The following is a 15,684-nucleotide window of genomic DNA, read 5'->3' as shown; positions in this document are numbered from 1 at the left end:
TGTGCGTGATGACTTGACATAACGGTCATGATGTGGTAGACCTCACTAATCTGGAACTGTATACGGAGATGGAAACAAACGCTATTATTTGCAAATACTATCTGAGCCATTTCTGATGTGCAACAACAGCACACACCAACTGAGATGTTCTGCTCTCAGCTCTTGGTCTGTATATTTTAGCCAAGTCCTGGTCGGCTGCAGTCCTACCCGATCTCTGACCTTTGACATCAAAGCCATGAACTTGTCTTTTATCAGCATTCAATTAGAGTGACCAATCAAATCACATAATATTAGAGGACCAAGCAGCCCCCAAGGACTATGCGATTTTTATCGATGCGTGTGTGTGCGAGCGTGCGTGCGAGCGTGCGTGTGTGTGAGCGCGTGCGTGTATGTGTGATACATTCAAGCTATTCTGTTTTGTTGTTTTTGGTGTACTTGCATGCCGGCAGGTGAGCTTTGTGATGACTAGTCGGTTTTGTTTGCTTCGTGGTGTATTTGGCCAATGATATATCCTTGCACTGATGTGTTTAACATTGTTTCCATACACTGATATAGAACATTGCTTTCACCTTCATCAGAACGGCCGTTTTCACATCTACCCACCAGTGGAACACCACATCTCAGCACTGCAGCATATCTGAAGTCTAATTTATGTAGCCATTGCAGAAGTCTTAACAGCTTTCTACATTTTTACTGCACTGCTGCTTGACCGGTGCATTTTGCAGAGGGTAGAAGGTTTGAAGCAACTGGGCACAGTGGCAGCTACTTAAACCTGCTGTTCCTATCTTGGGTATTATGTCATTATAGGGCAAGAATTTGGTAATATCTTTCAAAAATAAGCAAAATTGCAGCAATAGCCCAGGAAGCATGCAATGAACAGTTTGACCTCTGTAATGGCCACATCCATGCAGTGGTACAGCATTCATCTGAATCTGACCTGAGGTGCGTTCATTTGAGGAATGCCTTCTAACCTCAATGGACGGTGGGCTGGATAATTGACCATTTTTGTTTTACAACTTTTAGCCACGCAATTATGCTTTGGAGGGATTTTATCATTCTCTTTATTATTATTATTATTATTATTGCTATTATTATAGCCTAGCACTCAAATTGGTCAATATCCATGGAATGATTTTTGTCATGAGCGGTATGCCATTTGTCTGTGCCGTCCCACTCTACAACATCACTCTTCTTAACACAAAACGGGACACACCATCACCGTACTCTAAAAGACATCCACCACCACTCCCACTATACACTTATGCTCTGTCGTACGATTGTGTCGCTTGCTGAATGAAAAGAACGAATTGATTTGAAGGAATTGAACTGAAAATCATATTTTCAGCGAGTGACACCGTTGTGCCATGGTCTATAAATGAAGCATATCACTCCGACACAGATAGATATGCATTAGACCTGCGCATAACATTAACTCTAATACTAAACCAAATGGCAGATTGGACTCACTACAATTTGACATACTGTATAATACCAACAATATTACCCCTTTGGAGGCTAAAGGTTAGATGAAGCCAAGTAGGCCTACTACAAAAAAAACAAAAACATTTGCAGCTCTTGCTTGTAGTTTAATTAATCACAATACATTGCAGTTTGAGCTTGTAGAGCGTCTATCTTGTAGAGCGGCTATTTTGCAACCACCAATTATATAGGGCTTAAGCACTTAAACCCTATATGGTTGAGTCCCTCAGGGCTCTATGCTAGTATATTTTCTGTTTTCGCTCTACATTAAATATCTTCGCTGAAAATAACCGATCTACAAGCTGACAACACGTCGCAAACGCTGTGCGTTGTAACCTGGTAGATCTGCTATTTTTCTGCAAATGTTTTCCCTCAGAATAACGGATGCTGGGGTTTACGTGGCTAAGCATGTTTGAGTTGATTTGTGCTGGTCTGATGTCGTCTGGTGTCTGATGATGTCTGATGCTATGTTTTGAGTCTTGGCTAACGTCCCCCCCCCTCTCCTTTCTTTGTTTCTTCCAGTGTTGAGTTTCTAAAATGCCTCCTTTCACTGCGAGAAGATAAAGACATAACAAAAACCCTCCGGACACTGTCCATCCGCCTCTCCCTGCTGGATCTGCTCTTGGAAAACGGAAGGCTGTTGAAAGAGACGGTGAAAGAAAGAGAGAGGGAGAGACAGATCATTTTAAGGAGATGAGCGATATAGAAACCGAAGAAAATGAGATTTCATTCTTCATTGCATCGTCTCTGCTTTTTCCCCCAGCTTTTCGGAAACAAACCAACTCTTTCTCCTCCGATGACATCAATGAAAAGAAAAAAAAAGTCACATTCAATGATCTAGGTGAGGACATCTGTTAATTTCTACAGAACACAGACATGCAGACGGAAAGTGTTTGTGCTTAGACATCACCCTTGTTTGTCAAAGAAACAATTGGACATTGCACCGAGCTTAGCAACCAAAGGGCCTTAACTTATCAAACACACCTTTGATTTGAAGCCCTAGAACTTGACCATTTTGACTCGGCTTTAATTCGTTGGGGCAATTAAAACCTTTGAATAACGTGAACTCAAATATATGTGAGTTCAGATGGGTTTTAAGGTAGCAATTTTAAGGTACGTCAAGTCCTGGTTTCTTAATTGACAATGTCATAATTTGTTCCTAGAGGGTGTTATATCATTTATAATGCTATTCATTTCAAAGGGGGGAGGGGGGCGCTTTATCATTTTAACATCCAAAGCACTATGCAAAGTGAGGGCTTGTCTGTACTGATGTCCAAAGGCTATCTGAGCCTGATGCCAGTCTAGCCATAGGCTAAGTTCATTGCTAGCTAGGCCAGCTATTATCTCTGTGTGCATTTATTGCATGCTGTGCTGAGTGCTAGGACATTAAGTGACAGGCGTCAACACAGCCTGGCGTATACATACATATCAAAAACATCAAACACATCACCATTATGTACTGTAGATACTAAATGCCATCAGACAAATCTTGTGGGTGACAGTTGGGACAAGGACTGTCCGCTTGCTTCATTGGCTGACAGGTCAGCCGACCTCAAGGACCCAATGATGGATAGAACCCAAAGACAGACGGATGGACCCTCCATTTTTGTCACCCACAAAGAGTATGGTGATTTTGGACAGCAAGTAGACAGGGACACTTTCGCTGCCAAGACCGAAAAGCTCACTGCAACACCCACAAGCAAAGGAAGGGACCGGCAAATAAGACCATATTGTCGACCTCCATCTCTTTCTCGCTCTCTCTCTCTTCTGTTGTCTCTCTTCCAACTTGACCATCCAACCCCCCTGCTGCATCTCAGCATTGCTGCTGCTGCTGCTCCCTCATAGCAAAATTGCATGGCATGAACAACAACTAAAGAATTGAAAACATGAAGAAAAGTCTCTGGAAAAGACAACGGATGAAGAGAGAAAGAAAAGGAGGGGAGAGAGAGAGAGGAACCGGAGAGATTTGTTTGTGTGTGTGTTTTGTGTTTTGTTTAATTTTGTTTTCTATTCACCCAACAATTGCAATGCAAAAGTGAACATCGTCATTATCCAAGTCATTCCCTCTTTTATGTTTTTCAAAATGGCTGCTAGCATCTGCAACACACCACCTCCAGCACCTGATTGCTCTTTCTGAACGTGTGATTTATGATGGGGCTCTCTCTCCATAATGAGGGAACCGGGGAGGAAGGGAAGAGACCAACGCACTCTCCGTGACTCAGGGGAATGTGTGGGGGAGGACAAGTTTTTTGTAGAGGAAGCACGCAGGTATTCAGCAGCAAAGGGACAACACTGTTGAGAAGCCAGACGAACCAGGGACGAAAACAATTTATGTCAGTGATGAATAATTTGGGAAATGTGTTTTCATGACGTTTACCAGCATGAATATTCTGCATGACTCTTTAATCCTGCAAGCCCTTCAAATCCCCAACACCCCTGAGAAAGAGGGCTAGAAATTGAGGATGTAAACATGAAAACTGAACAAAAATAATTTATGCAACCAATTTCAAAAGAAAAAGTGCAGAATTATGTTGGGGAAAAGATATATATATATTTTGCTCTCTTTTTGTTTTAGTAAAAAAAAAAAAAAAAAAAAACATAATTAAGAAAAAAATAGCATTGCAAGATACTCAACTAAACTATGTTTTGTTAGAAAATGTATAGGATACAGCCGCCCTCCCCTCGCCCCTACCCACGGCCCTCCCCCCAAGGAGTGTATTGGACAAAAGACTGCAATGACATGACCCTGAGCTAACGCTTTAAAACTAAAAACAAAAAAAATACAGTACTACTGCTATACTACTACTACTTCTGCTACTTTGACTACTTCTCACCTGGCTTCTACTCTGCTACATCTTCCTCTTTGTCGTCTTCTTCTTGGTCCTCTGAGTCTTGCATCATCATAATGCTGCTAGGTATCCCTGAAGCCAGCCAGCCGTGTGTGCAGTATCTGTAATCACCACCCCTGACCCAGGACTTGCTTCATTGTTTCCATTATACTATATATGTCGTCATGTATGGCATTGCTGCGCTATACAGTATGCTAGGCTGTCCACTCAACTGTCATTGTCTTACGTGGAAAACGTATTTCTACCTTTTTGAGGAAGATAATACAACCCTATTCCCCCTTTTCCCCTAGACTTTGGTCCCGAGTCAGGACCAAAGTCTAGAGGAAAAGGGGGAATAGGGTTGAGGAAATGGGTAATCATCTCTACTGACTGAGATAGTATGAACCTATCCTGTCTATAAACCTTCCTTATAACTTAAAAGGACACAAGATGGCTGCCTCAGTAGCAGGGTGTATTATTCCAATAGCTCTGAATTCTTTGAAAATACAGTTACAGTCGAGCCCACTACCCCAGACAGACATTACATACAGTCCTGCTAACCCTAGTGAGCACAGCTATTAGCTTGTTGATGTCCTATAAGTAGGCCTACTGATCCAGTAGCATTTTGTTGATGTAGCTTTTTAAATCCTCTGTTGCAGTGTCCTAATCTAAGATGCCATTTGTAGCATTTTCTCTTATAGGCCTATTGCTGTGAAGTCTGTCGTAATGCTGTACATTGTTTTTATTCCCTGTGAAAAACAGTCATGAAAAAATGCTGCAAGAGTTACAGTACCATATTTTTTTATGTAGCACAACGTTGCCCTTACAGCCCTATAAATCACGTTTTGAGGTAGGTTAGAGCTGTTATTTATTCAAAGTAAATCCAATTTGCCTACAGGGAGTAACAGATAGCACAGATGTATACTTTGCAGCTCATTAACCAGGCCAGCGTTTATGATGAACAGTGACCCCATTTGGTGGCATTACACCCAAGGCGAGAGGCAGCCATCTTTGTTCCCTGTGTTCAAACGAGCTTGGCCATGAAAAATAACCGTGTGCTCTCAAGTAGCGGGACCCACAAGGGTGGAGGACAAACATATTTGCTGCTACTCAGCTATTTAGGCAATAATGGAGCAGGATGTAAAAAAAAATAGCCAGGATGCTATGCGGTGATGAACCCCCTTGGGCAGTGGTCCTCAAAGTGGGGCCCGGGGACCCTTGGGGAGTTCCGGGTCTGTAACGCTGAGGGTATACAAATGTGACCAAATGGACCCTTATGGGTCTATTTGGTTCCTTTTGTAGGCCTATATGCACTCTCAGACTTGGGATTTTACCGTTTAGATAGGTGTCCCATAGATAGATGAACAAAATGGTTTCAAAGGGGGCGTCTGTGGCCTAATATGCAGGGGTGGGCAACTTTGATGATGGCGAGGGCCACTATATTTCCACACTCACTCCACATTGCATATTTCTGTCGTAGCAAAAATAGCCGATCTACAAGCTCAAAACGCGTTTTGAGCTTGTAGATCAGCTTTTTTTTGCTATATTTGAATTGAAATAGTGAATAATTTTTTGCAATTTTTGAATTGGAATCCTGAAAAGTAACCTTTTTAGTTTTTATATAATTTCAAATGCATTTAGTTATAGTTATGTTAACTTTATGAACTAAAAACAAATACTCTGGACAAGCGGGTCATGTTTGCATGTTTGGAATTGTAACAGCCGAAATCAATAATTTGTCAGTATTCCGATATTAACCTGCGGGCCGTGTAAAGTGATGGTGGGGGCCGCCAGTGGCCTAATGAATATCAAACTGGGGGCCCTTGAAACGATAAAGGTTGAGAAGCACTGCCCTAGGGGAAACATCTTTGCTCCGTGTGTTCAGACATTCTGGTGGCTCACTGGGGTGTAGAGGAAAGCAGCACAGAGGAACAGGAGGTCCATCTGTTTTCACCAGAATGAGACTAAATGGGAAAGAAAAAAAAGTACGATAATAAGAATTGGGATCAGCTGATTCATGTTTCTGCCAATTTTCAGTCTAAACCCCGGAGTCAAGCTGTCTGTTGTACTGTTGTGAGACTACTCAGCAACTACAAATCGCTGAGGTCATTAATTCACATTCAGCGTTTCTTTTGTCACATTTGTCTGGCAAGTGAAAGCCTATGTTACTGTGTCACATTTTGAAGCTATGTAAATACAATCTTGTGCCACATTAACAAAAACAAACAAAACAAAATGAAAACGTTGGAGCCTACGAAGTAAAAAGTCTTCATACAAGAAGCTCCCAGGGAGACGATGGCTCCACAACGTATTATGTTGCATGAAGACTTTTTATTTAGTTCTTTGTGTGAAAAGAATCATTGTCAAGATGTCGTAAAGTCCACGAATGCCATTATTTACAGTATTGTCTCATTTGTCTGTGTATTACTTTGTCCTTTGTAAGCACTTATACTCTTTCTTTGGCTTAAGTCCGATTTATGCCTCATCAAGCGACGGTGTTGCGCACCAAACATACTAGATCTACACGCCCATGTTGTGGACTTGTGGATCTGATGTTCAGCGGCACACTGTCGTGCGATGAAGCATAAATGAGGTGTTAGTCTATCGCAGGGAAACTGAAAACAGGGCTCATCTCAGGGGTAAAATACTGGATCAAGGATCAACTCGGCTCTACCTGTGAAAATGTAGAACAATCTGTCAAGGACGAGGTCTGCAATTATTTTAGAATGTCATAAAAGAGAGTTAGGGGAATGTGTTATATTTTTTAAGCTCGAAAGTCTTGTTGTAAAGTTATATTTTTTAAAGCTGCACTGTGTAGTTCTTGGAAGGACATTTTTAAAGCCTGAAATTGTCCCGCCCATACATACAAGTTACAACTAACTCACACACAAAGAATCCATTCATGATTTTACATGAGCTCCGTATTACATAACACCGATCTTCTTCACTGTAAGGTGTCAATAGAAGAATCAACGGCAGAGATATTAAGAAAACTCAGAATACCGTTTGAGACGTTTTAAAGCGCTGACCTCTTGACATCACATTTATGCAAAGATTACGTTTTCACTCCCAGACCCTCTTTCAACATCATGTCCTCAGCACCTGCGATTGATACCAAGTCTACATATTGCAGCTTTCATACACAGTCACCTAGGAATAAAGTATTGCAGCACATACAGTACATACAGCGGAGAAACAACGGTTGTATTTACTGTCACTTTACTTCTCATACTTTATTTGAGCATTTTGGTTCACTTGCCAAAACAGTATTTTTTGTTGCATGTATTATGTATTTTGGTTCATGTATTATTGCATACAAAGGTGATTATACATCCATATACAATGCTGTTGCAAAGACAACCGCATTCTTAACGTGAACTGAAATGACCATCTATGCAAGTATATGAGTTGATCTGCAAGCTGTTTGCCATGTTCCATTGATGTCATCAAAACTGTATCTCATTGTGCTGAAGAAGAACAATATATTTGCATTCATCTCAGGGTGGCCATTAAGACTAAACTAAGAGGTAATGTAAAAAGAATACATCCACCGACATGTTAATCGAGATATAATAATTTGAAAACTTCAATAAGTAATATTATTAGAAACACAGCCCTCACAGCATACCCATTCCTAATTTGATCACGACTGACCTCTATTGACCTCTGAAATAGAACGATGAATGCTTCCTGTAATATTTAATACTGTTTGTCATGGTGGGATCGGGTTGAGTTTGTCTCAGCTGGAGATTCTTAAAATGAAAAGTCCACCCAAAAACTTGATTCACACATCCTTCAGTACCTGTGTTCTTAGATATTTTTTATTTGTAATAACAGTTTGTGAATTCAGTTTATGGGTGGATTTTGCACTTTCCGCTTTATGGGATATGAATATGCACAGTGATTTGTCATTATATGCCTGGACTTCTCTTTCTCTCTCTGGCTCTCTCGTTCTTTCTGGCACACTAATCTCCATCCCTAGCTCTCTCTCTCTCTCCCTCTCTTGTTTTCTCAGGTCTCTCATTCATCATCTTAAGACGGAATTCCCACCCAACTAGCTCTGAGAAACAGCAGGTTGACTTGACCTGCTCTTTCTCAGAGCTATAACCCACCTACTGGACCTTACAGAGAAATTACCATTTAAATGAAATGATAGTTTAGAAAGACAGAAAGATGGAGGGATTAGGATAGAGGTGAAGGAAAGGCAGTGACGAGAAGAGAGGAGAGGATGGAATGCATAGTTTTGTCTTAGGCCCCCCCCCCCCGCTGTAGAGAAATAGTAATCAATTGATCATGACCCCTATATCATCCATTTACTGGTACAACCCAAAGACTAATGTGAATGGAGAGTGGGAGGATTCCACTGTGGCGTGTAGGGGAATTCTGCTGTCAGAGCAATAATTTGTGAAGATATCCCTCTCTTTTAATTAGAGATGGTTATCCGTTGTGTGTGCGCATGTGTTTAGTTTAGTGTGTCTTGTTTAGTGTGTGTGCGCGCGCGTGCGTGACTGTCTTTCTGACACAGTAATCTGTGTCCTTGTTAATGCTACATAATATGACTACAATAACCAGATTGTTACCTGACTTAAGCCACACCCATGTGATAAGACAGACAACTGAGCCAACCAATAACTTAAACTTTACTTGAAACCCCCCACCTCTGAATAAGCAAACATATCAGACAAAGCAGAGTTAAGACATGTCATGCTTTATGTCACCTTCATCCCTAGCTCATCAAACATCTCTCCTCTTTTCAACTCTCTCTCTCTCCGGTTAGCCCTCCTCCTCCTCACTATGTTTTTGAGGAAGAAGCTGTCTTTTCTGCATCCCTTGTTCTTGTGTTTTTCTCTCCTATTGTTTGAAGATGAACTCTAATGCATGCGTGGGGAAAAATCTAAAAAGACGACTTTGAACTTTCTTTGTGAATGGCCAGGACGTCGAAGGGGGGGAGCCTCTGTGCAGTCTGCCATGCCTTTCCTCTTTTCTCTCTCTCTTACTCTATCTCCGTCAAGTGTGGCAAGAAGAGATAGAATGGAAAATATGCAATTGTATGAAACGAGAAATATTTGTTCAAAACAAAGTGTTAAAAGTAAATAATGTTCTTGTCATGTTGTTTTCATATAATAGTGATGTGTGTCTGAGAAATGGTGTTTTACATTACAGAATGTGAAGTTAAGTCACATTTCTTCAGACAAAGCTGTTTGTCTTGTTTTTGTGTTTATTTTGTTTTGTTTTCCTGACATGGTGTTCTCATATGTGTACTGACTTACATGCGGCGGTCACTTTATTAGGTACAACTAGCTACCTAGTCCTCTCAAGCTGTTACTTGTGTTCTTGTGGCCTTCCTGTTAGCTTGAACTCGTCTAGCCATTCTCCTCTGATCTCTGTCATCAACAAGGCGTTTTTCGCCTGCAGAACTGCCACTGCCTGGATGTTTTTTGTCAAATGCTGTAAACTATGGAACCATAATGGCTGCTGTCTGCTTGTTATCAAGCATACCACGTTCAACGTTCATGCTAATGTTTAGTCAAACCTCTTGATCCTGTCTGCTTGCTTCATGTACTGACTTGCAGCCACGTTGGGTTCATATGTTTGGAGAATCTGGCTGTTTCCATTAACAAGCAGGTGTGCCTAATAAAGTGGCCACAGAGTGTATGTCTGACAAGTAATCAATCTCTACATCATGACAGACGATTACAGTGTCCCATGTCTAGAGACTCAGTTTGATGACCCGGGTCACGTGGCCTGAGCACCAATTTACATCCTGCTGGAAAGGGACAAATGTGACATCATAACAATAGTGGTTCTGGGTAAACCACGCGAAGGAGCGATGTTTCAGTGCCGTGGATATGTGGACATGACACCCGGAGGACATTTGTAACTAACTGCACGCCATTGTTGTCATTGTTGTTTGTTTCCCGTTCGTCATCTTCCTATTTGTTTTCATTGTGAATTTCATCCATTGTGGTTGAACCATGGACACTCGGAGATGACAGAGTTCCCTCCTTGGCATCACGTGCGGTGACCAACAGGACCTGCCCTGTCTGTCTGTCTGTCTGTCTGTGTCAAGTCTCCTCCTTCTCTACCAGTCAGTCCGTTTCAAGATCCGGTTCTTATTTTTCCACGGTTCATGTTTTATGTTTTTGAGTGTGTTGGTTCTTGCTCTATTTTTTTAAGCGAACTCTGAGCCATGCCATGTGCTGTTGTAACTGTTTTTTTTTGTTTTATTTTGGTTTTCATGACAAACAAAATGACATTGCACTATACGAACACTGACGCAGCTAATTGTTCTGTAGGATTCTTATGAGCACACTGGAGCTGCACTACTGTTTTAGCATTGATTGGTCAATTGATTGGCCAATCAACCACGCATATCGTCCTACAACAGTAGTGATGGAGTCATGGGTACGTCTCCAGTGTTTGCACTAACTTATACCCTGTTGTTTGACCGCGTGGCTCTCTGGAAATAACTGATTTTCGGAAAGTGACACGGCCATACGACTAAGTATAAGCTGGGCTTTAGTCTTCTTGCCACAGAGAGGCTTGGAAGAATATACCAGCCTCTGATGAAATGAAAGAGAGAGAGAGAAAGAAAAGGGGAATACAGAAGGTATTGTAGAGAGGCTTCCCTCCATTGTCACTGAATGGGGTTGTTGCTATGGATACTGATGCTGGAAACCATTTTAATGTCATAACGCTGGAGAGAAAAGAAACAGTTTAAAAAAAAATGAGAAAAAGAATCAAGAACTGTATAAAATATATTTCAATGGAATGTTTATCATTTACCTTTTATATTTTTGAAACATGTAAAGAAGAAAAAAGGTTAATAAACTGTAATAATTTAACAGCGTTTGTGAAAAAGAGACTTAAAAACAGTTGTACTATTAAAAAAGTATGAAAGTCTGACCGTGAATGCTGATTTAACTGAGCAACTCTTCTCCTTTACTGATAAGATAAATAAAGAAAAAAATAAACAATTAAAAAAAAACACAAAATTACTGGGAAAAAAGCAAAACAAAACTAATTTAAAGAGAAAAACATCAAAAACCCAATAAAAACATTAAAAGCTTATGCCAAAATTTTCTATCTGTGTCCTTTGTATTTTGTTGTCACTTTAATGTTTCTTCCTTTAAATTGTTTAAAATAGGTGTCTCTAAAACGGAGAGATTGCTGACATCACCAAACTCCAATCAATAAATGTCACATCAGCTGGTAAAACCCATTCCCTCTTGAAACATTTTGAGCTAGATTATCTCCATTATATGTGCTGACTTATATGTGTTTGCCTTGCATTTTCTAGGAGGCTAACCCATTTCAAGAGTGATGAAAGGGGCCAAATTTGAACTCCATCTGAATTTATTCCAACACAATACTCACTCAAGTTCATCATGGTGGATGATACTGCTGAATAAGCTTTGAGATTCAAACATTAATTAATTATCTGGGCCAGATTATCCATAATAATTTAGTGGGTGAGTGCCCGTTGGCACCAATACATTTGCTGAGCTGGGAGGCATAAACAGCGTAAATCGATTATTTTCACAGAATCTGTACACTTTATAACACTATTAGAAATACGACACAAAAGGGTAGCTGCTGCTATGCGTGTTTGCACCCTGAACTAACTGTGTTGACAAGAGAGAGAAAACTAGAGATAATTTCAGATAAATAATATGCATTAATTTAAATTGATAGCCTACACTTTATTACTGATAAATATGTTCAAATACATCTCGGCCTGTATGTAAGAATGTGGTGAATCCATGCCCATAGCCTCCTAGCTTTCTTTATCTGTCTCTGATCAATGTGCACTGCAGCAGTAACATGGCTCTTTGTGGCACCTCAACCCTCTCATCCCTTATAAACCCAACACCGCCCTGCTCTCTACATCAGATTAATGTCACCTTTTGGCTTCCATAGTTCTCGCTCTCTACCACGTACATCTTAGGCACGTCTAAGATTTGTTTAACAGCCCCAAAGCGAGCTCTGGCCCCAGCCGGGGCCGTGGCGGCAGCCTCTTTCCCACACAGTGCTCCAGAGCAGCCGACCCCAGCATTGGCACATTCCCAGGCAGGTAGTACCGGGTGCCGATGTGGCATGGCAGAGAACATGTCCCGGTATTCACTGCTCTTACCAGAGAACGGCAGGTTGGCGAGCGGGCGGGGCAGACGTGGGACGCACTTTGACAAATCATGAGCACGCAAAGTTTTGCGTGCAGGCGCCTGGACGTGGGCAGAGCTTTTCACCTGACTGAGGAAGGCGGGCGGGACTTCCGGAGCTGTTGGAAGGAAGAGCTCAGACCTGTGAGAGAAAGATGGAGAGTGAGATGCAGAGATTACAGTAAATTGTGTGTGTGTGTGTGTGCGTGTGTGTGTGTGTGTGTCAACATTGCTGTACAGATAAAGAAACTAATACGCATATTATCCTACACTTCCCTCTAGTGGACAAACAAGGAAATGCGCGCGCACACACACACACACACACACACACCCCCACACACACACCCCCCCACACACACACACACACACACACACACACACACACACCATACCTTTTGAAGTGCCTGTGGTGTGCATGAGAGGTGCTGATAAGAGGCTCCTTTGATAGCAGCAGCTGGTCATCTTGTCCAAACCTCTGAGGATACAAATAATTAGACATTAACCCATATTATCCCTCTATCTGTCTGTCTGTCTGTATGTGAGTGTGTCACTCCTACCAGTAATTTGTCGTAGTTTTCCATTAGTAGAGGGGCTTTTGGACCATGCAGGCCTCTGTAGTTGTCCCTGGCCTCGCTGATAGGTGCAGACAGGAGACGGACAGATGGACAGTTCGCCAGCTGTACGTGGAGTGGAAAACAAGGACACATCAGACGGTCAAGCGTCACCCAGGAAGTGTGGAAATTCAACAGTGTGTGGCTAGGAATTTGTCAGGGCAGGACAAACTTGAAATATGACGACCGTCCCAAGGCACAAGTGTACTGTGCACTGTCAAATCCTCAGTGTTCAAAGGGAACTATAGGGGTCCATTTGGTTCCATTTCCGCAGTATCAGTTGACACGTTTATAGTCACTGTCAGGTGGAACCCTTGTGCACTGTATCTGAGTGTGTGGTCAACATCTCTCTGTGGGTTGTATAAATATTTAAACGAAACCCCTATCTTATATTTTAATATTTTCAAGAATAGTAGGAAGTAAACTTTATACCAGCTGATTTCACTACTTAGAACACCTTCAAGCGGAGATGGTAGTGGTGAAACTAGTTCAATCAAGTCATCCTTATGCCATAATGCAAACAACAAGCTTTTCTGAAATTTCTGAAATTGTTCATGGTTTCCCCGTGTAGGTATTTATTGTTCTTTAACTTATTTTGTTGATGATTTTAAAATAAGATCAGCCAAAAGCCTTACCCGTTTGGTCAGTTCGTTGACATAGTGTGTGTTCCAGTGCGGGGGGGCCTTGGGGTAGTGGGCCTGGGTCTGCCACTCAGCCAGGGGCCTCCCACTGTGCTGGGTGCCTGTGGTGGTCGTAAAAGAAGACAAGGGCCCCGCCGCGGACCGTCTCTGGAGGAGAGGGGGGAGGGGGATGTCCTGGTGGAACGCACAGAGAGAAGGAAGAGAGAGTGACTTTTACACTTTATGTATTTTGCCATCAGTGGTTTGATGTTTTATTCATTAACGCTACTTCAGTGCAGTTGAAATAGTACAGGCCAGGGTCAGGGAGATGTCTGCTGGCTTAAGAGACCAAAAAAAACAAAAAACACCTCTCTTAAATAGGCTATTTTTGAGTGGTGCAACCACTCCCTTACGGAGCTATGTGTGTGGGTGGCTGGCTGGCTGGGTGGGTGGCTGGGTGGGTGGGTGCCTGCCTGGCTGGGTATGAGCACGAAAACAGCATGGTTGTTTTTCACCACCTGTGCGCAACCTAACACACACACACGCACATATTAACTGTATATATGATGATTTCGGGTGTGCCCGTACAGTACAGTGACAGTACAGTACAGTAGAGGGTACAGTAGAGGGACCGGCACACGGTAACTCTGTAATTTCTCAACCGTTTCGGACGTGGGGCGGCACACCGGAACCGGCCCGCCCCCCTGGGCGCGTTCCTGGGGGTCTGGAACACACGCACATATTAACTGTATATATGATGATTTCGGGTGTGCCCGTACAGTACAGTGACAGTACAGTACAGTAGAGTGTACAGTAGACTAGAGGGACCGGCACACGGTAACTCTGTCATTTTTCAACCGTTTCGGACGCGGGGCGGCACGCCGGAACCGGCCTGGCCCCCTGGGCACGTTCCTGGGGGTCTTGAATTGCTACAAATTGCGATACGTTCCCTCAGTCCCTACGCTCATTCTGGAGCTACAGAATGAGCATATAGGCCTGTATAACCTGTATGTAAGTTGAAGGATAAAATGAACTAAGTCCGATAATGATGTACCGTGCATGCATGTTCACATCAATTTCACATTACTTAAAGGAGCATTCAGTGATTTGAGTGATTTGGAAAACCACCCAGTCCGCCCCGGTAACAAAATGTGCACATGCACGCTCTACAGTGGGGGGAAGTGCAACAGGCCAACAGCATGTGCACCAAGGCCCGCCCCCACTCGATCATGATTGGAGGAAGGCCCCTCTCATCCTGATTGGATGAAGGCTTTGCCACCCGCCACCAAAACTGAAACTAGGGTTTTTTTTACCCCAGGGGCTCACTGGGGACAGGGAGGAACTCCTTATATGGTCAGCACACTCTATAGTAGGGAGGATTATCCAGAAAAAAAGAAAAAATAAGTGATATTTAGATTAAGTCAAATCACTGAATATACCTTTAAGACCATTATCTTTATCTTTATACCCAGTCCCAGATGTAGCCTACCTAGTAAACTTGGAGGCTAAATTAAGTGCAACATGATGTCAGTGCTACAGTGGTTAAACTTTTAAGTTGCAGCAATGAACAAGTTTAGCCTAGTAGGCTACCTATAATTATGTGTAACCTTCACAACATGTTTTACCTTGCGCAGCTCCACATTCAAAGACGGAGGGTGTTTGTAAACGAGGCCGATGTCGTAGCTCGTCCTGCCAAACTCGCTCCTCCGACCCTCTGCTGCCAGCATCTTCATGCGGATCAGAGCAGTAACTATATTAAAGCCACTTCTGTTGCGGTCGATCTACTACAGCACAGCTATATTAGTATATTCTATTCAAACCTTTCATAGCAAAGTACTACAACAGGATACTACATAAATCACTGAACGTGTTACTTATTGGTCACCTACAACGTCTACAAGGCTACAACCAGTTACCGTAGCCTATAGCCGCCAGAATAATATGCATGCACTGTTATTGTTGTTGTTGTGGTCGAGTTTCTGTTTAG

General features: G+C 42.3%; 1 protein-coding gene across 1 annotated transcript; it reads right to left on the bottom strand.

Annotated features, from left to right (window-relative positions):
- Positions 1–11,052: 11,052 nt before the first annotated feature.
- Positions 11,053–15,446, bottom strand: saxo3 (stabilizer of axonemal microtubules 3). The gene is made up of 5 exons (XM_079519678.1): positions 15,323–15,446; positions 13,713–13,892; positions 13,024–13,143; positions 12,859–12,941; positions 11,053–12,608 (listed from the first exon to the last, which is right to left on the bottom strand). Exons 1-5 carry the CDS (start codon positions 15,428–15,430, stop codon positions 12,197–12,199), a joined length of 903 nt encoding a protein of 300 aa, XP_079375804.1. The 5' UTR covers positions 15,431–15,446; the 3' UTR covers positions 11,053–12,196.
- Positions 15,447–15,684: the final 238 nt, after the last annotated feature.

Source organism: Electrona antarctica (assembly GCF_951216825.1).
Source record: "Electrona antarctica genome assembly, chromosome: 14".
In the NCBI taxonomy this organism is placed as follows: domain Eukaryota; kingdom Metazoa; phylum Chordata; class Actinopteri; order Myctophiformes; family Myctophidae; genus Electrona; species Electrona antarctica.
The sequence above is the reverse complement of the archived record's forward strand: the minus strand, read 5'-3'. Positions and strand labels throughout refer to the sequence as shown.

Coding starts and splice junctions, on each gene's coding strand:
- saxo3 (XM_079519678.1), bottom strand. CDS start 15,430: ATGAAGATGCTGGCAGCAGAGGGTCGGAGGAGCGAGTTTGGCAGGACG. Junction 13,893..15,322: donor TGAATGTGGAGCTGCGCAAG/GTAAAACATGTT, acceptor GCGTTCCACCAG/GACATCCCCCTCCCCCCTCT. Junction 12,942..13,023: donor AAAACTACGACAAATTACTG/GTAGGAGTGACA, acceptor TTGTATCCTCAG/AGGTTTGGACAAGATGACCA.